This window comes from Lampetra fluviatilis, chromosome 33 (genome assembly GCF_964198595.1).
Source record: "Lampetra fluviatilis chromosome 33, kcLamFluv1.1, whole genome shotgun sequence".
NCBI classification, from domain to species: domain Eukaryota; kingdom Metazoa; phylum Chordata; class Hyperoartia; order Petromyzontiformes; family Petromyzontidae; genus Lampetra; species Lampetra fluviatilis.
In genome coordinates this window covers 7374720-7394478 of record NC_136307.1, presented here as the reverse complement: position 1 = coordinate 7394478, position 19759 = coordinate 7374720, and the positions used below count along the sequence as shown (strand labels likewise).

The 19759-nt window shown below is 45.3% G+C and overlaps 1 protein-coding gene across 5 annotated transcripts; it reads right to left on the bottom strand.

The window, feature by feature from the left end:
- Positions 1–2506: 2506 nt before the first annotated feature.
- On the bottom strand, positions 2507–18091 carry SLC38A6 (solute carrier family 38 member 6). 5 transcript variants are annotated; one of them, XM_078872009.1, is made up of 16 exons: positions 17858–18091; positions 16178–16314; positions 13959–14032; positions 13211–13263; positions 13021–13060; positions 12581–12662; positions 12384–12466; positions 11518–11576; positions 9535–9603; positions 9344–9412; positions 8113–8192; positions 7689–7789; positions 6711–6835; positions 5545–5689; positions 4229–4323; positions 2507–3563 (listed from the first exon to the last, which is right to left on the bottom strand). In XM_078872009.1, exons 1-16 carry the CDS (start codon positions 17957–17959, stop codon positions 3438–3440), a joined length of 1440 nt encoding a protein of 479 aa, XP_078728135.1. In that variant the 5' UTR covers positions 17960–18091; the 3' UTR covers positions 2507–3437. The 5 variants fall into 5 exon arrangements, with proteins under 5 accessions (XP_078728135.1, XP_078728132.1, XP_078728134.1 ...); XM_078872006.1 differs by having other exon boundaries at positions 16172–16309; XM_078872005.1 differs by having other exon boundaries at positions 2509–3563; positions 16172–16314.
- Between the last annotated feature and the right edge of the window lie 1668 nt (positions 18092–19759).

The window sequence follows — 19759 nt, the reverse complement described above, 5'->3', positions numbered from 1 at the left end:
AGCGGGTGTTTGGTGCTGCGCTTGCCTTTGCAGTCCACATTGCCGAAGGGGGAGATCATTATCTTCATACAACTCTAGGTATATGCATGGCTGTGTGTGTGTGAAATGGACGAATTGTAAAATAACGACAATCATTAATGCAGTGAGTGTTAAGAGGGCAGGCTATGGATGGAATTCGGATCAATGGTAGGTTAAGGATTAGAGATAGTGTTTCAAAAGCCAGTGTTAAAGAGCTGGTGGCAGGATCAGATACAAGGTTTCATCCAATACCATTCGCAACTAAGTGATGGTGACGTCACCTCGGCGCCTGTGCCAGGCCAGGTGCACTTTGAGGCCACGTGAAGTGTCGAAGGCTCGCTGACAGGAAGTCTCGGGACAGACCCAGGTGCCACAGATTGGCTGACTCTGAAGGTTACATCTAACACGCATGCACACACTGTATGCTGCAGTGTATAAACGCACACATTTAAAACGTACCAATTTACAGCCCTTTATTAAACCACCGCTATATCGAGGCCTCCCTACACCCGTGTTGGTCAATGGAGGTCGAATGATCACAATCCACCACACTGGCCAGTGCGTATTGGTGAAGGGAGGCACAGGACTGCCGCACGTAGCAGTCGCTGCGGACGTGAAAATGAGATCTAGTTCATGAGCCCGGACCAAGATATTTTATTTGTCAACACCACCAGAGGTGGCATAACTTTGGCGGTTCGAATTCATGTAGGTGGCCAATAACGGTGAATTATGTGATAGCCATTTGAAATTCGTGGGTTTTCAAATAATTCACTCTCGTTGGCCGTGTAAGTAAATTTAGTTGTTTTAGGTTGTGCTACCTTATGTGGTACCAATTGATGCTGACCACTTTGGCTGTTAGCTGGGTTCATAGCACTGTGCATGAACCGCAGTGCCACACATCCTACATATACACACTTTTATGTAAATAAGACATGTTCCTTCGATTATGATTCTAACATACTGTATATATTGCCATCATTTCAACCAGTGTCCCTTGAACAAAAAAAAGCGCCAGTGAAGTTCCCTTCACTCACTGGCACCCGATTAAATAAACTTTTTTTTACATCCGTTGCTTAGGGGGGCGTCCATAAATGACGTCACGCGATTTTGGACGATTTTTGACTCCCCCCCCCCCCTCGTCACAAAAAGTCAGACCTCCCCATAAAATATGACGTCACAACGCTCTGCCCCCCCCAAAAAAATTAAAACATACTTCAAATCGCTTTAATTGGAGTGCGTATTTAATGTGGCGCTGCACTCTGATGTTGTAGGAGAAAACATTAAAAAGTCTATTTAATTAAGTAGTACGTGTTATTTATATTTATAAGTTGTGCATTTTGATGTGACGTCACATTTCTCAAACCCCCCCCCCCCTCGTCACACATCGTCACAAATGTCTGACACCCCCCCCCAGGTGCGTGACGTCATTTATGGACGGCCCCTTATGTGCATTGTGTTGAAATTCTGTGTAGGTTTCAGGGTTGTGCTGCATGGCTCTCCGTCCGATGTGTTCTCGGGGGGTGCCGCGCGTTGTCTGGGGTGACGGCTGACGTTTCGCTCCAAGTAACGGGAGCTTCTTCAGGAACTGACAACACGCTGTCCAACGTGAACACACCACGGAGTGCCGTTCCGTTTAAACGGTTATATTAAAAATGTATTTTTTGACCGTGTTCAATGAATGTGCCCTATTGCTATTGCACTAGACCCCGGATCACGTCTGCGGAGAGGAGTGGTTTGCCATTTATAACGTCTCCATGGCAACACTATGAGGTGGAGATTGGAGACGACACCTTCTGTGAAAGCGACTACTCTCCCGAAGGCACCTGTCACGTAGAACCACCGATATCTGCCACGTAACACGGCCGGCGTATGTTCACAACCAAATGCTCATTCATTACCCCACCCACCACAGGGGCTAGTGAATGGTGAGATGGTAGCCTGTGTGGTGAAGTGGTCAGCACGATGAGCTATGAACGCGGCAACCTGCGATGATGGATCATTGTGGCGGAGAGGCACGTGAATGGGTCCTCCCATCTCAACCGTCACCAAACCGCATTGCCCAAGCACGATGAAGTCGGGTCAAACAAGCCCTACGATTGATATGACGTGGGGGGAGGCCTTCATCCAACATAAAATTGACAAAGAGTTTAAAAAAATAAAGTGTAATTATGACAAAAATAATTATCAGGACTAAATGAATAGCAGACCAACCTGCAAGAATGTAAAGACTATATTTCGGTGAAAGAGCGATACTTTTCACACGAGCTGTTACTAACGGTACATAATTGATAGCGCATTAAAAAAATATCAAACGTACCTCGCATAACATTGAGTGTGTGCGCTGCACAGCCCCGCTTTGATATTCGTCGCAAACCGTTATGCAATTGTGTGGAGCGGTTTGCAATACATAATTTAACAGTGGTTATGTAAACGGCGTAGTAGAGAGAGGGAGGGACAGGGGGGAGGGGATAACTTCAGTGAAATCCAACTCGCGTCGTGGATTTTCGAACGACTGCTCCATGAAGGCATCGAGTGACCAATCACCACATCCACACATGCTCGGCAAATCGATATGTGCGTGACCCAATTGTAATCTCTTCAATTCATCACCAATTTTTATTCAAGTGACGATGTGCGCCTCCTAGCAAGATTGTAAAGTGAACATTAAACATGCGTTGAAAATATATGTGCATATTTAAAACAAACATTACTGCAGTAAAATATCTACCCATAAACATAAAACATTTAATACGCTCGATAATTCAATTAAAGTTTCATTTATGTGGTCGTGATATGAAAGCACATGCAATCTTTCTGATAGTTACAGTGCTATACTGGAAAAAGCATTTTTTTATTTTATCGACCGCATACGTTCAACATTTCTGCGTGCGCACGTAAAAGAGCTTCTTCAAATAGAAGACAATTCGTACAGGACGTTCATGGGAGCACAACAGTCTCATATTAGAGACAAAGTTACACGCCCCTCCATTGCCATGCAATATGTCACGTGGGCAACAGCACACACGCTTGTGTGCCTTACATTAACCGTTACCATAATCTCATGAACCCGAGGGTCACGTGCAAATCTGTGCACTCCAAATTATTTTACAACCAAAAGAGAGAGACAAGACCTTCGGGCGCCCACTGCCACCGAACGGTGATACAATATTTGGTCAACCCGTACAATAAAAAAAAATCTGTGCAAGGATCGAAATCTGTGCAAGGATCGCACCCGCACGTGCAAAGTCCTCTCGGATCAGCACAGGTGTTTGCATTGAGCTGCGGAGATTTTCGCCCCAGAGGAGTCGAGCGGCACCAAATCTGTTTCCCCCTCCGCCACGTGCCAGCACCAGAAATAGCCTCCCTTGTGGCCTTGCTGGTACCACCGCAACGTGGCACACTGGGGCGCAACGCGTTGCTTAGACGAGACCCCGGTGGAGCCAGCTGTGTGTGTTGGTGTGTGGGTGCTGCCGTGCCCAGCCCAGGATGATGAGAGTGATGCTCATCAGACACACGGCGACACCGAACACAAGCAAACTCAGCGCCTGCGTGAGAGTGTGGGGGGGGGGTGCAGAGAACGATCATAAAATATTTGGACAATTGGTACAAAGAATAAAAACTCAACACGTTTGTCAATGACACTGCCCTGAAGAATTGTTCATCGGTTAAGTTTTGGGCAATGGTCCTTATTCAAAGCAAGAGAGGCCAAAGCGATTGAGTGAATAATAGGTGAAGACTGCACTATACACCATGGGGTCTGAATATAAATTTAGTTTAATGCTTGTGCAAAGTGCATTTCTTAAAATGTATTTCGTTATTCCCCCGCACCTCCGATTCGTGCGGTTGGCTACGTATGGTGCGAAAGAAGATGAACAGACATGCATACAAGTTTCTTAAATCCCCTCCCACCTCCTTCAGAATGTCTGGCCAGCGTGAAAGCCTAGGCAAAAATACCCTTTCGATGGGCTCTCAAGAGCTTCTTCGAGTTGAAGCCCTTCCGCCAACAGTGGTGTGAGCGAGCATTGAAGAAGGCTGCACCTTCACATATGCACCAGTACACTGTGGCTGCCGGTATTTTAAGCCACTCAAAAATATCGAGTTCATGACTCATCCCATACATGACACTTCCTTGCAGGTTATTACAATGATTTACCCCGCCAGCAAGCAAAGAAATGTATTCTTTAAATTACAACTTAAATTGTGCACTTACTCCCATTTTCGGTGGGCTGAAGAGTGGCTCCCGGCTAACGATGATGTAGAACAGGGCCGGGAAGATGAAGAGTAAGCATGTGGAGGTGGTCGCACCTGCAAGCGACATCGGTGAAAGGAGGAAAATCACCAAGCATTCATTTGCCACTAATAAAAACACCTAAATGTCTAGAAAGTGAAATGAACATCAGCGCTTAGTACCTTTTCCCTATCACTACCTATTACCAAATAATCCAGAATGCTGCCATCACATCTCTGAAGCCAAGTCTGGTTGAGCCTGGATGGTGCTTAGGTGAATAATCGCCGTGCACGCTTGGTCGTCACACATGGTGACCAGCACGAGGGCGGTGTGTGTGACTATATCATTGTACTGTACTTCTACGCCCCCACATCTCCACTCCCCACCTTCACCAACCAGCGCAAATTACAGCCAAATAACCCTCACAACAGGCACATGCGTAGGGAGAATCTCATCCGGCAGTGGATTGAGATGAACACATACATGCATAGTGCCTCCCTAGTATGAGACCCTGCCAACGATGGCCTACAGGGTACCAATCTCAAACCAGGCACCACACAGTAACACCACTGTCCATGTTAATCACTCACCCGCTGGCAGCGTTTAAGATATTCAGCATGACGCTAATTTAAACGCAACTATTTTCACTTTTATGTTCCTACGTAAGGCCCACCGAGCGCTATACAGCTCTTTTTCCAGGGCAACCCGACCACAAATGATAGCTCAACGAAGTGGCTTATCACGTGGAAATTTCCAGCAGCCAAATACTCGATAGGCACGTTTCTAAATGCAGAGGGGAAAACCGCAAGACGCGACCACGGGGAAGAGAGAGAGAGAACATGCAAACTCCTGAACTCGTCCACTGGCTCACGAGTTCGCAAAGCTCGACATGAACACACAACAAGTGCTGATCAACTCCAACCCCCCTCCCCATCACGCGAAAGAAGAACAAGTATAACCCGTAAAAACAAAGCTTTTCACTCTAAATCCTTTATATGCGTGGCGGCTAGAGTCCTCTCGTCCTCTGGCTTGAGATGGCTGCCACCTATGGGTCAGATGATTGCATGGCAGCATTAAGCAATTGGTAATTAAATATAATATTTTTGTCCTAAACAGTGTAAAATTTTGGAAAAAAAATTCACGAACATTAATTGTCACGCACAACGAGTCTGTGTGCAAAATGTCAGCTCGATTGGATCACGGGAAGTGGGTTAAAAAACGACCGAAAGATTTGCACGGTCCTAAGCAAGCAAGCAAGTGAACTTAATATAAAGGATTTTTTTTTTAAATGACCTCACCAACAAAACCAAACACCTCCTTAATGTTTGGGACGAAGATGGCCAAAATCAAGACGAGCGTGATGAGCGCGAGGGTGGCCAGGGTGTGGTGCAGCCAAGAGAAGGGCCGACCGTCAGCCACAAGTTTGAGCACTGCCTTCCGAGCCTGCCGGCAAAGAGTCCCGAGGATACATTTGTGAGATGGATCCAGAAAACGTGCGCACACACACACACACTCACTCGAGGGCATTTATAATAAATCATTCATTGTAAGCGCCGACGTACAATGCACCTGCAATATAACAAACAGCCTTTAAGTTCATGATAACCAGATTATAATAAGAAATAAGTAAAATTATGAACTACATGCAAGGATCTGTTTTTATCATAAATAAGAAATATCATTCATGCCCAGTCCCCCTAAAAGGCTTTGTGAATCTGTGTTTCCCAGCAGCATTTTGTTTTTGAGTGGGGGGGGGGGTTAACTTCTCTGAGAATCGTCAGGAGGCCAAACCCTACCATAGCTCTCTGCCTTGAAAAAAATAAAACTACTTTTTATTAACAAAGAGCTCTCATCTACACGCATAGTGCTTTTGTCAATCCACTGCTGGATGAGGGCCTCCCTATGCTATGCAGGCCATGAAAGTTATTTGATCATACTTCACCACTCTGGTCAGTGCGGTGGGTGAAGGCGGGCAGCATAAATGTGGGAGCATAGAAGTGCAGTACAATGGCTTTTGCTCCACTGTCCTCTGCTGACCACCAAATGAATGAATGAAGCATAACGCTTCTTATAAAAAAAAAGACGTTTCAAAGGGCTATCACCTTGTTATAAAGGATATGAATTAATTCATGAATCATGCCATGCGCGTCTTATAAAAAGGGACGTATAGTCTCAAAAGGCTCTCACCTGTTTATAAATACAATGGAAATGAATTAATTTAATGAACCAAAATAAATGTCTCAAATAGCTCGTGGTTATGAAAGACGCAAATGAATAAATCAATCATATCAAGCGCCTTATAGAAGACTTTTCTCAAAGGCCTTTCACCTTGCTACAAATAAAAGAATACGAATTAAGAAATTTAAATTAATTAACAAAATAATGAATGATTCACGCCGTGCTCTCTCATGATCAGCAGGGTTGGCTATGTATGGTGCAAAAGAAGTTCAACACAGTGTCTCACCGGGAAGTGGATGAGGGGCACGGTGAGCAGCACAGACATGAGAATGCAGAGGCGCACGGACATCACCAGTGAGTCGTGCCGTGTCAGCAGTCCGTACATCTCCAGCAGCTCCGGGCTCACGCTGCCTGTAGGAAAAACGCTCATTTCACAAAGTGTCACCGATGCGGAAACAAGCCTTGGAAAGTCCTAATCACTGCCGGCGGTCGAGACATGCCAACAACGGTGGAAATTGCGAGAGCACAAATGGACTTGACCAGGTGCGCTCAGGATAATATTGTCGTCAGGGTAACATCGGTGAAAAGCGATACATTTGTATGTTGAACTTCTTTCGCACTGTACGTAGCCAACCGTCCTCATCGGAGGTGCGGGGGAAGGACAACAAACTAAACACAAAAAGCAGTTCTAAAGAAATGAGTTCAATCAAAATGTTACTGGTAGGAACCTCCTGGTTACACCAGCCCACAGGGGATTATTGTGTCCGTCCGTCCGTCGTGCATCCAAAAATGGGAGGGGTGGGGCTGGGTGGAGAGGGGAGGGTGAGGAGGGGCTGGGTGGGAGGGGTGGGGCTGGGTGGGGAGGGGCTGGTCACCCCGTGGTGCCCTTATAAAACTCGACGTTTAACCTACTCACGTCGGCTTGTGCCCGCCCTCACAGTCGGGCATATTTGCGGAATACAACACGCCGCCGTTGACCCTGGCCATTGACCGAGCAACCCAACGTTCCTACCAGCTCCCTCCGGAGGAATGTGTTTAAGTGCATAGCTCCAGTGGCTTCATATGTTTGAACCGGTCCTCGGTGTCCCTGTTTACCAACTCGCGCTGACCAGCGTGGTGAATGTAAAGTCAAACAAACGCCAAGACTGACACAGCATGGAGAGGCCTTCATTCATCAGCGGACTGACAAAGGGGTGTAAAATTACATTTTTGTATGATTAGTGCACAAATACATAGAGTAAGAGCGCTTTGATGCAATACTCACTGTAGAAAGTCAGGTATCCGAAGATGGCAGAAAGGTAGTAGATGATAAAAGCCAGGGAGATGCTCGTATTCGCCACTTTCTGCATCTTGCCTGTGCTAGGCCTGAAATTGCAGACAGCACAGACGACCAAACCACGTCATCCAAAAAAATAAATTGCTCAAGTTTTGCCGTCTTTATTTTTAAACGACAATCTTGTGTAGTCTAGACAAAGGATAAAAAAATCCACTCAAGCAGCACCAAACATCCTTTGCTCACGACAAACTGTTAGAATCAGTCATGTGATTGCCACTTATTGTGCCATCTTCACTGCAAATCAATCACCACTAGACTTTGACGGGCACTAATTTGTTACTTTAGCCCCACAATGTACTTGTGTCCAAGTCTGTCATTGTTGTGTCTTCGATGTCAGGGCCACCCCGCTCACCTCTGCAGCTCGCAGTATATGGGCAGCACGGACGTGTGGCACAGGAAGGAGAATGCCATGGTAGGGATTGCGTATGCACTCTGCGAGGACACGTTCAGGTACATCGCGGTGAGCAAACACAAAAACGTTGAACGGCGAGACAATAATCCCAATGACTGTACATGTGCAGCACTTTCAACATTTGGCTATAATCACCATCATCATCAGCAGCATATGCTCAATCAATTTCTGGATGAATACCTCCCCCAAGCCGTCACCATCTCTCATGATCCAGCGATGCAACAATAGCAACTGCACACGGGCTGATGTCATTGCTACGTGGACATCCTACCAGAGGCATCCCATCCCGTGTCAGTGGCCCCATCATTAATCATGAATCATCGGCCATCATTCCTTCGAGCGACATAACCTGCGCAAATCGTATCCAATACAATTTTTCAGACCTTGGAATACGTTTAATAAAAGCATCAGGGGCAAGGGCTATTATTTAATACAGGCATGCTTGTGATGCGTTAGTTATATTATTCTAATTAGCCCTTTTAAATGGCAGAATTGTACTCTGCAGTGCTCCATTGTATGCATAGATAGCCAGGAAGCAATAGAAAGAACTTTCACGTAAATACTTTGTACATGCTCAGCAAGTAGGAGGGCAAGGCAAGTGACTGTGAGAATTGACTCACTAAACCGAATGCTGCTCCTTTTGTACATGTACAGTCAATCCACTACTGGATGTGGGCCTCCCCAAGCCGCATGGGTCATGGAGGCTATGAGACCACACTTCACCACACTGGTTCGTGCGAGTTGGTGAAGTCATGCAACATAGATCTGGGAGCAAAGTATAGTACAGCAATAGATTAATTGCTCAACTGCAAACGACTCAAAGTGACATTAATGTGGCTTCCTGCACAAATTGAGAATGGGGACTGTGTTGATCTCCTCCTTGCAGTCCAGAGTGGTGGAAATTCCACATTCCTATGCTGGGGATGAGTACACCCATAGCACGACCACCGTTGGCTTCCCACAAATTGGAACTCATGTTATTCACTCTGGAGGGGTGAATGCCCTGACTGGAATGCTCACCCGAGCACTCAAATAACTTTGCACACCAAGCCGTGAATGAAAACAGAGCACAGATGCACGACGCTGCCATGTGTATTTTTTCGTAATTAATTTTGTGTCATTTTTTTTATTATTATTAGAATTCTATGGGGGGAAAAAAAAAAACACCGACCTGGAGGGAAAGTGTGAAGAGCTTTGGTGAACAAGCATCAGATGAATTGCTGGAATTTGAATTATAAAGCTGCAGGGAAAAAAATACATATACAAAAGACACATGAACAACATTGCCTCCAATGGCATTTCAAAAGTTTAACTTGCAGGACATGATTTATAGAAAAAAAAATTCAACAAACTTAAACTCACCGTATAGTATCCCAGTGTGACATTGGTGGGAGGCAAAGGACAGGGCACTGAAAACTTCTTGATGATAACCTGCAGGCAAGTAGGTGGAGGGGGTATGATTGCTATCATATTAATTTCCATTAGAATTCACAATCACAACATTTTATCATAGCTCCAATTATCACGGGATGCTGCAGTGGTACAACAATTAGCACACTGGACTGGCAATCCAGGTTACCAGTTTGATTCGATCTCCCAGCTCAGCATGTTTAAACAGGATACATGGATATATGGAAAGGCCACAGTTTACATATGGTGGAATATACCCTGTACTATATGAATAACCCAAACGGCATTGGATACCCATAGTCATTTATACGCATTCGTTAATCCATCCCCCTACTTTGCACAAGAAGATCGCACACGTGTTGTCATCACATCTACGCCTCTATTTAAGGAACGAAGCAGGTGGACTTCTCCACAAATTTGGCTGTCGCCTGATGATGCCGGTTGTAATTACTGGCGAAACGTCGTACTCAGATTGTAAATGTTGTGGCTTGGCTCTCCAACACACCGGTGTGCTGTACTAGTAATAAATTGGCATGTTCTGTTTATGTGACAACCCTTACTAATTGGCTGTGTCGGGTGGTGGCGGGTTTAACGACACATTTATATATTAACGCGATATAACCCAAAAACACCTGTGTTATGGTGTCTCTACAATTTTCTCTAGTGGAGGCCCTTCTGCCAACAATGGCCGTGAGCAAGCGATTTCAGGGCTGGACATTTGCCATTTTCATAAATGTATATCATCTCAACAAGCTGCAAGTAAGTACAGTCAAATGTAGCTTCAAGGAATTAACTACATGATAAGAGGTTTTCCCCTTTTTTCTGGCAACAAAACAGGTGATAGGATGTTAAAACACCAATCTGAAACCTTTTACAAGGAATCATGTTTGCATTAACCACAACACTTGTGGTCAGAATGCAAACAAAAAAACACACTGATAATATATGCATCGTCCTTGAAACTGATTGGGCCACACCAGAGACAGCTTTCTTTTGAGCCTCGTCTCAAACGGTGTGAGACCAGAGGACGCCAAAAGGTGTAACACACCGGTGTGCTGTACTAGTAATGAATCGTGAGAATATGGTAATGTTGGAAGTGGCCTTGGTGGCAATAACGGCTGTATCCCGGATTAGAAACTATTTATTTTCAACTACTTTTTATTTTACGAGGTCAGGCTCACCGAGCTACCAAAGCATAATGACGGAGTAGCAGACGAGGAATGAAACGCATCGGAGAGGCCGACAAATACGCAGCAAATAAAATCAGCTGGTGCACACACGTGCTAGGTTGGATGATTGCATCGTAGGATGGTGAAAGGTGGATTTGGGGGTGGCGGTGGCTTTCGGAGGCCTTCATCCACTCGTACATTTACGATGGCTAGGTGATGATGATGATAATGATCTCATCATAGTCGTAATGCGGCCGCATCTTGAGACCCTGTCCAATATCTAACACTAAACTTTTTTTTGTACTCTACCAGGTAAGGCCCACTGAGCTGTATAGCTCTTTTCCAGAAGCAACCTGGCCACAAATTACAGCTCATATCACGTGGAAATGTATAGCAGCCAAGTGCAGCAAATGCATGTTTCTAAATATGACCAACCCACCCCCCCCCCCCCCCAACTTTTACTTTAAAATACATTGGGGGAAAATGAATTCTTACAATCCAGAGAACATGGTAGTTCTCTTCACTATGCCATTAAAAGGTGAAATGTTGCTGTTTCTTTGAGGGACAAGGAATGCATGCCAATATGGAACTGCTGCTGAATCACATTAGCATCAGTCTGCAAAGGGCACTACACATTGATTCGTCATGCCCTTCCACACAAATAAAGTTTCTTCTTGGGTGGCTGAAGAAGAGCGTGCAGCGGATGGGGAGAGGGGATGGGAGGGGGGAACTGATGTGGAATGGGGAATATTCCTGTGCGATGTACCACAACGGTAAAGAACAGCATGAAGAACACAGAGAAGCAGCTGACGTAGCCGAGGAACCCTGCACACGTCAGCAAAGATCAATACGACATCATGTAAAATAAGTAATATTTAAAACTACTTTTTTTTAAACACGCTTTAATGAAATGTACCGTACGAGTAAGGGCTGAACTGCACGACTCCAGGAAGTGGCCCCGAAGCTTGCCATAATGTAAGGGACCGTGGTGATTTACAGCCAACGTGAGTTGAGCGTGGACAATTAGACCCAAGCCGAAACATAACATATACAAATGAATGTTTAAAAATACTTTTTGTTATTTTTTTTCATAGAATATAGTATTGTCATCAGTATGACATAAGTATACCAAGTTTGCAGTCGATACCACGTTGGGAAGTGGGTTAAAATTGAGTTACAAGATTTGAGGATACGACAACAACGACAACAACAGACAGAGCGAGTTAAATAAAAGCGTATAATAAAAAACACAACAGCACAGCCACAATAGCGACGGAGACAATAACATTTACTTAGCTTCATTCAATTCGAGTCCATCATACCCACTTAGTCAGATCAATGACGATCGTTTATGGGCAGAGGTATTGGTGATTAAATCATCAGCTGTGCATGGCTCCTCCTAACAGACGACACTGTATCAGGCTTTGTCTGCTCATCACCAGAGACACGGTTCATGTCCCGAGGACATGGAGCAAGCGTGCTCGTAGCCGGTCCTGCCAGACTACTCAATCTGCAATTGACCTAGCACCATCAATACCAATATCAACAAATTACTGAAATTCACTAAATGTGGGCGCTGTAAATCAGTGCTGTTTTTCGCATTGCCTTAAGCACAGAAAAAAACACACAAACCAATTTTTGGCAGGAAGGCCAAGGGTAGCACCACCAGCAGAGCCAGCAGCAGCAGGAGGTAGGTCCCATGCATGTACCAAGCACTGCAAGCACCAAACACTTGCGTTACACAACAGCAAAATCAAATGCCAGTCGATGAGGGCACTAATCAAACAGTACTGCTTGGGTAAAATTCTAACAGAAAAAGTTAAACTTACTTTGCTGCTGGCTCGTAGTTCAAGAAGCCCCTGATAACCTTTGGCATCTCAGACTTGATGATGAAAAGATATGAAGACATTGCTGAAAATTGGAAGAAAAAAAACAGTATTAAACACATGAATCCTAAACATATTTCAGTTCATGTGCACATCATATTGCCTGAACAAAAGTGGCCTGAGGGAAAAAACACGTCTTTAAGGATGAAACTCATCTGAATGATGACTACTGTGGAGATCAATCAATACGATCAGCTCATGTGCTGGAGGGCGATGGGGTTGGGAGGCTTTCATCCAGCAGTGGATCGGCCATTTCTGTCGATGATGATGGTGATGATGATGTAAAATACTACACCCGCAAGCAAATGGGTATACCGCATGCAAAGCAGCCATCAACGTGTGATTAAATTAAAAAACCTTAAAAAGAAGCATTCCCAACTCACCGCCTATATTCTGTAGGATAATAGCTCCAGCTGCCATGATCTGCAAAGGAAATTAATGGAGTAGTGATAAGTGCACTTTACAAGTGGCAGACATCTGGCCAATATCAGCTATTCACACCACCACTACACCAACATTATGGCAACACGGGGGGCAGCGTGGGGGGCAGCGTCATGTGGGGAGAAAACTCACCTTGCCTTTCCTGCCAAGGGCAAGTGTTCCCAGATCTTCGTAGGAATTGACACCTGCAAGTTACGTTTCATTAATGTCTTGTTTGATGCGAGTAGATAAGGTACAGCAGTATGAATGCACCTTCGATTAGCACGGTTGGCTAGGTATGGTGCGAAAGAAGTTCAACATACATATATTGATCAGTTTAACACGTAGGCTTTCGTGACCAATATAATTGGAGGTTTTTGGGTTAGATCGTGTAAATATAAATGAGCGATGATGTTCACACACATTAATACCTTTCATGAGAATCTCCTTTGTTATGGGCAGAGGTAATGTGTGCAGTCATTGACATGTGGGCTCAGACCGTAAACCTGCTACACTTGAGAATCCAGTTTAATCAAAAGTAGCTGCTTGGATTCGAACCGAGACCATCAACGGTGCCAGCTCTGCACTCTGACCACTGAGCCACCTGACCACCTGAATTGTCTTTTGTCTCCAGAGCGATGATGCTCACACACTGCACCAGGTGTAAATCTAAGGCCGAGTTGAGATACCACGTGTCTCTGAAGTTTCCCCACATAGCCAGGCATCAAACCCAGGTCATTGTGGTCGCAGTGCAGTCAGCAAATCACTGCACCATAGCAACTGAGGAGGACAAGGGTGGCTGAGCATTTTCCTGGCCACCACTACCACCTTGTGTACCATGCAGGCCTCTATACAGGGAATCCTTGACACACACACACACACAAGTGTTGTGTAATCACACCTGATTGCTGACAAAGTTTGAGTAGCAGGTGAATGGAGTAAGCAGCCAGAGAGGCCACAAGCACAAGTAACAAGCTGTGAAAAAAAAACAAGAACAAAAAAACACACAAACTAGAAATCATGACAAGCACACAATTCAAGTTCCAATTCGAGACACGCATTAAGGGGATACATGGTGGGTTGAATAATATGGGCAGCAGAGGGAGGTGCGCCCAAAGGCATTGTTGTACTATACATCTATGCTGCCGCATTAATGCTGCCCACCTTTACCAACCCGCACTGATCAGTGCGGTGAAGTACGCCCCCCCCCCGACAACCCGGACGGCGTGGTGAGGACAGCAGCGGAATGACAAAATGGCTGTACACACGTGCCAAATAAGCACAGAGCAGTCGGTTTGGTCAGTGAATTATTGTACGTATCATCTGCCTTGTCCTCCTACTTGCTGAGCATGTACAGTCAAAGTGAAAGCGTCTACATACGAGTTCCTTCTTTGCTTTGTTCATTGCTTCCCGGCTATCTCGGCATAAAGTAGTGCACTGCAGAGCACAATGCTGCAGTTTAAAAGAGCTACAGTGATTAATAGAAAACCTAGCATGTCGCAAGCATGCCTGTATTAAATCATATCCTTTCTCTAATCCTTACAGTAATCCTAAAAAAAAACATTAATGCTATTACGCGCAACACGTTTTAAGCGCGAGTCCCAATTTTGGAATCAACGCTGGTAAGAGCTTTGACCCAGATTATTGCTCGGGATCGGGTTACAGCATTCACATTGACCCGAGGATGCAACTATATCTTTTAAAATGTGGATCAATGACTATGCTGACAAAGACAATACCCTTAAACACCTCAGCACCAATATCTGAATCCCCCTATATCACGAGTCTCGGCACTCGAAACAAAACATTGCAACGTGAAGAGTTCTCCAAAGAAAATATTTAAAAGCAAACGAAAAAATTACATTGGGCAGTATTAGAACCCAGATATGTGGGTTTTACGGTGAGAACCAGGCATCTTGCTGCAGTACCAAGTAGTAGCCTGTTACATTGATGAGGAATAGGGAAACATTTTGATTGGTAAATTTCGTCGGAAGTATCCAAAGGACGAGAATCAGGTTGGTTAGTTTGTTCAGGTTATGGGTAATATGAGGAGTCTTGTTGGCTAGCGTGGTTAGGTTTAGACATTGGACTAGTATTTGGTTGAATGGTGTGATTAGGATTGGGGTAGTGTTAGTTAATTTGTTCAGGTTATGGGTAGTATGAGGAGTCTTGTTGGCTAGCGTGGTTAGGTTTAAACATTGGACTAGTATTTGGTTGAATGGTGTGATTAGGATTGGGGTAGTGCAAGGCTCTGGATGGCTGGTGTGGTCACGTTTAGAACTAGTAGCTGGATGGTTCGTGTATTTCGGACTTGGGATAGGGCTAGCCTCTGGCTGGCTCAAGTGTGGTTGCACTTAAGGGTCTGGCTAGTTTCTGGTTAAACGGATTGCTCCTTTACGGGATCCTTTTATCCAGTATCAAGATGTTTGTTTGCATATTTTACCACAAGCATGTGAGGTTAATGCAGACCTGATGCTTTGTGATAGGTGTCGAATTGGTGTTGGAACATCTTACCACCTGTATTATTGCCAGAAATGTTAAAGCCTATTGATTTTTTTGTTTGCTCCTTTGTTTTACTTTTTGTTCGCTTTTCACATTCGTATTCACAGTGCCACCTGCCAGCTCTTCTGGCCACACACAACATGACAAAGATCCCCCTTACAGCCTTAACAGACTATTTCGGGCAAGCGCTGTTAGCTAGTGCTGTTAGCGAGTACCTATGCAGTAGGTATAAAATAAAATAATATTTTATTGAAAAATATTTTATTTTATACCTACGTGACTTTACCGAAAGAACCAAAGAGTATGGATTCCTGCAGTCACGAAAGCTTCAAATAAATGTATACACAATTAAGCCACTTTGTTGAGCTATCATTTACGGCCAGGTCGCTTATGAAAAATAATACCTCGGTACGCTTTGCCTGGTAAGATAAAAAAAATCGGATTTGTTTAACGTTCCTATACTTTGCAGTCACATCGTGTTTTGTATTGTTTGTTGTTGTAACATTCTGACCCGCCCCTACTGGACATGTGAAAAAGAGCTTTATAGCTCGTCGGATTCTGGGTGTGTGACCAGTACCACGACCTCACGGAGACAAAGACACAGCAACGCACGCACACCTGAAAAGAACGATGCCCGTCTGTGCCATGGCGTAGGCGAGACCCAGGATCCCGCTGCCCATGATGGCGTGCGTGAGGTTAAAGACCGCCAGGCCAGACGACGAGCCCCTACATCGCCGGCCATCGGCGTTCCTGTGCTGGAAAAGCGGCAAATGAACAACGGCAAGGGGTCCAAAATAATTTCCTTAATCCTTTGTTTCGCGGTCGGCTCGCAAGCGATGTAACAGGAATACGATGCATCATGGAATGGTAATCGTATCGTGAGATTTTAAAATATATATCGTTATATCGCCATTATCGTTAGTTAATTTCCATCTCTCTTCAATGTGCAATTTGCAGGCAAAAATAATTGTTGCGACTTTACAAACTCAATATTTAAATGTGTAAATAGAAATTCATTAAAGTATTGCTTTGTAAACATATTTTCGTGGTTTGTAATAGAATGGACAACATGCTAATTATTAGACAAGACTCGTGGCAAGGCCGATGTTGGGTGAACTGCAGTTGAACAACGTTTTAACGTCATCTTTACTTGGACTGCAATAGAGCCAAGCACTGCAGGGGGATCAATAGAACCATGGGGGGCGAGAGTGACTAACATTACCAGTGGGTCAACTTTACCTGGGGGTCAACATTACCAGGGGTCAACAATACCAGTGGGTCATCGTTACCAGGGGGTCATCGTTACCAGGGGGTCATCGTTACCGGTGGTAATGGGTCAACTTTACCAGGTCAACATTACTAGTGGGTCATCATTACCAGAGGGTCAACATTGCCAGTGGTAATGGGTCAACTTTACCAGGGGGTCATCATTACCAGTGGGTCATCGTTACCAGGGGGTCATCGTTACCAGGGGGTCATCGTTACCAGTGGGTCAACATTAACAGGGGGTCATCGTTACCAGGGGTCAACGTTACCAGGGGTCATCGTTACCAGGGGGCCATCATTACCAGTGGGTCAACTTTACCAGGGGTCAACATTACCAGGGGGTCATCATTACCAGGGGTCAACATTACCAGGGGGTCATCATTACCAGTGGGTCATCGTTACCAGGGGGTCATCATTACCAGGGGTCAACATTACCAGGGGGTCATCGTTACCAGGGGTCAACATTACCAGGGGGTCATCATTACCAGGGGTCAACATTACCAGGGGGTCATCATTACCAGTGGGTCATCGTTACCAGGGGGTCATCGTTACCAGGGGGTCATCGTTACCAGGGGGTCATCATTACCAGGGGTCATCATTACCAGGGGGTCATCATTACCAGGGGGTCATCATTACCAGGGGTTCATCTTTACCAGTGGGTTATCTTTACCAGGGGGTTATCGTTACCAAGGGGTCATCATTACCAGGGGGTCATCGTTACCAGTGGGTCATCGTTACCAGGGGGTCATCATTACCAGGGGTAATCATTACCAGGGGGTCATCATTACCAGGGTGGCATCATTACCAGTGTGTCATCGTTACCAGGGGGTCAACACTGATGACGTGAACCAGGGGTGATAGATCAGCCACTCAATCTTTAAGGCTTTAAACACCACCACGAGGGTCCGTGGGGTAAAATCATCGCACTTAGGGCTAACTTATGAAGGAGGTCGTGTGTGAGGAGGGGGTGGGGAGGTAAATATAATTCAGGGGGACCAAGGAGTTTCAGATCCCCTCTGAGCGATGTCTCACCTCGTCGCTCGCCGTCGTCAGCAGAGGCCGCTCCTCCTCCACCTCGTCGCCGGACGTGAGCGCGGTCCGTGATGTACACTTCGCGCCCGACCGCGACCCCATCGCTAGCGCTTCGGCGTCACTCCGACTCGAACAAACAATGAACAAGTCAAGGACAGAACGGGGAGTTTCAAACTCTTTCGCCGCGGCGCAAGGCGAATCCGCGAACCCGGAAGCGACGCGGGGGTTTTTAAACCCCCCACCGGGCGAGGGGGCGGGGGAACGGGGTTGAAAATCTCCACCAATCAGAGGCGGCGCTCGCGTCACGTGGGCCCGGTTTGTTTTCTAACCAAAATAAATGGCAAACTTCGCCGTATTCTTGGTTCTTTCGGTAAAGTCACGTAGAAGTGAAATAATAAAATAATATAAATATAAAATATAAAAATTCTCACGACGTTTCGACTGCAACACAAGCAATCGTCATCAGGTGTGAAATCCACAGCAAGAACATTTTTCAAAAAATTTCAAATTTTCTTGCTGTGGATTTCACACCTGATGATGATTGCTTGTGTTGCAGTCGAAACGTCGTGATAATTTATATATTTTTATATTTATATTATTTTAACAGGACCCTGCGGGGTGGGCTGGTAGGAACGAATAACCAAAGAATATAAACATAATGTATTATTACACTTGTTAAGCCAGGAAAGCCCCACTGAGTCAAAAGGTTTTTGTAGGGTCCTGCCAAGTGTTTGCAGTAGGGGGCGATGTTGATACACGGACGGACGGACGATATAATCTATTGGTGGTCGGGTCCACTTCGTTCCTACAAGTATTATTTCCCTTCTACACGACTTTTTTTTATTATTTCCCTTCTACACGACTTTACCGAAAGAGCCAAGAATATGAATCCCTGCAGTCACGAAAGCTTTAAATCAAAATTTAAACTTCGTCGTGTTGCTGCTGCACAGGGAATTGAGTTTTCAGGTCCATAAGGCGTGCAGCCGTTTCAACACAGGCAAAAAAGAAATGTTGTCTATTTGTGTTTCTATCCTTGTGATGGGACTTTGTAGGATGAACGTTGAGATGTATAAGGGCACGGGGTGACCAATAAGATCTGAATTGGTCTGTAATAAGATGGGGCACTGATAAGGGGCTGACAGGTATGTGAATACCAAGAGATGTACTATATATTTACACACATTGCGATTATACAATAATTATTAGAATTTGTGACAATTGTAATGTAATAGATGATCATGAGCGGGTGACGTCACTCCACATCGAACAGCCCCCCTCATTAATAATCATGAGCAAGTGACGTCACTCCACATCGAACAGCCCCCCTCATTAACAATCATGAACAGGTTACGTCCTCCACATCGAACAGCCTCCCTAATTAATAATCATTATAAGGTGACGTCCTCGAAATGGACACCCCCCCCCTCCATCAATAATAATAATTAGCGGCTGACGTCACTCCACATGGGGGGCTGAGGCAGAACCCTCACGTCACGCGATCTCCGTAACGCTATTGAGACATCAAAGTAAAAAGGACGTCATGATGAACAAGGGATTGTAACCTTAAAATGAAATAGGTCTGTGTCACCGCGCCCTTACAAATTGCAAACGCGTTTGTCGTGACGTAAATGGTGTCACTCGGTGACTAGGGTGTTCGTGCCAGCTCCTGTTACAGTCGTGCAACTGTGCGTCTGGAACCTCTCTCTAGTAAGTACGGCATGTCAGCCAGCCCTTGAGGGCATAGTCCTGGTGATGGCCTGAGAGAGAGGGTAAGTGAGAACGTGGTAGCCTGAGTGGGGCACGTGATGCTCGGTCGAGATCCTTCTGGAAAGGTCTCGAAGGGGGCGTGGCCGAAGGCGGAGCGAGGCCACGCTCATTAGCATAAAGGGGCAGTCCCGGAAG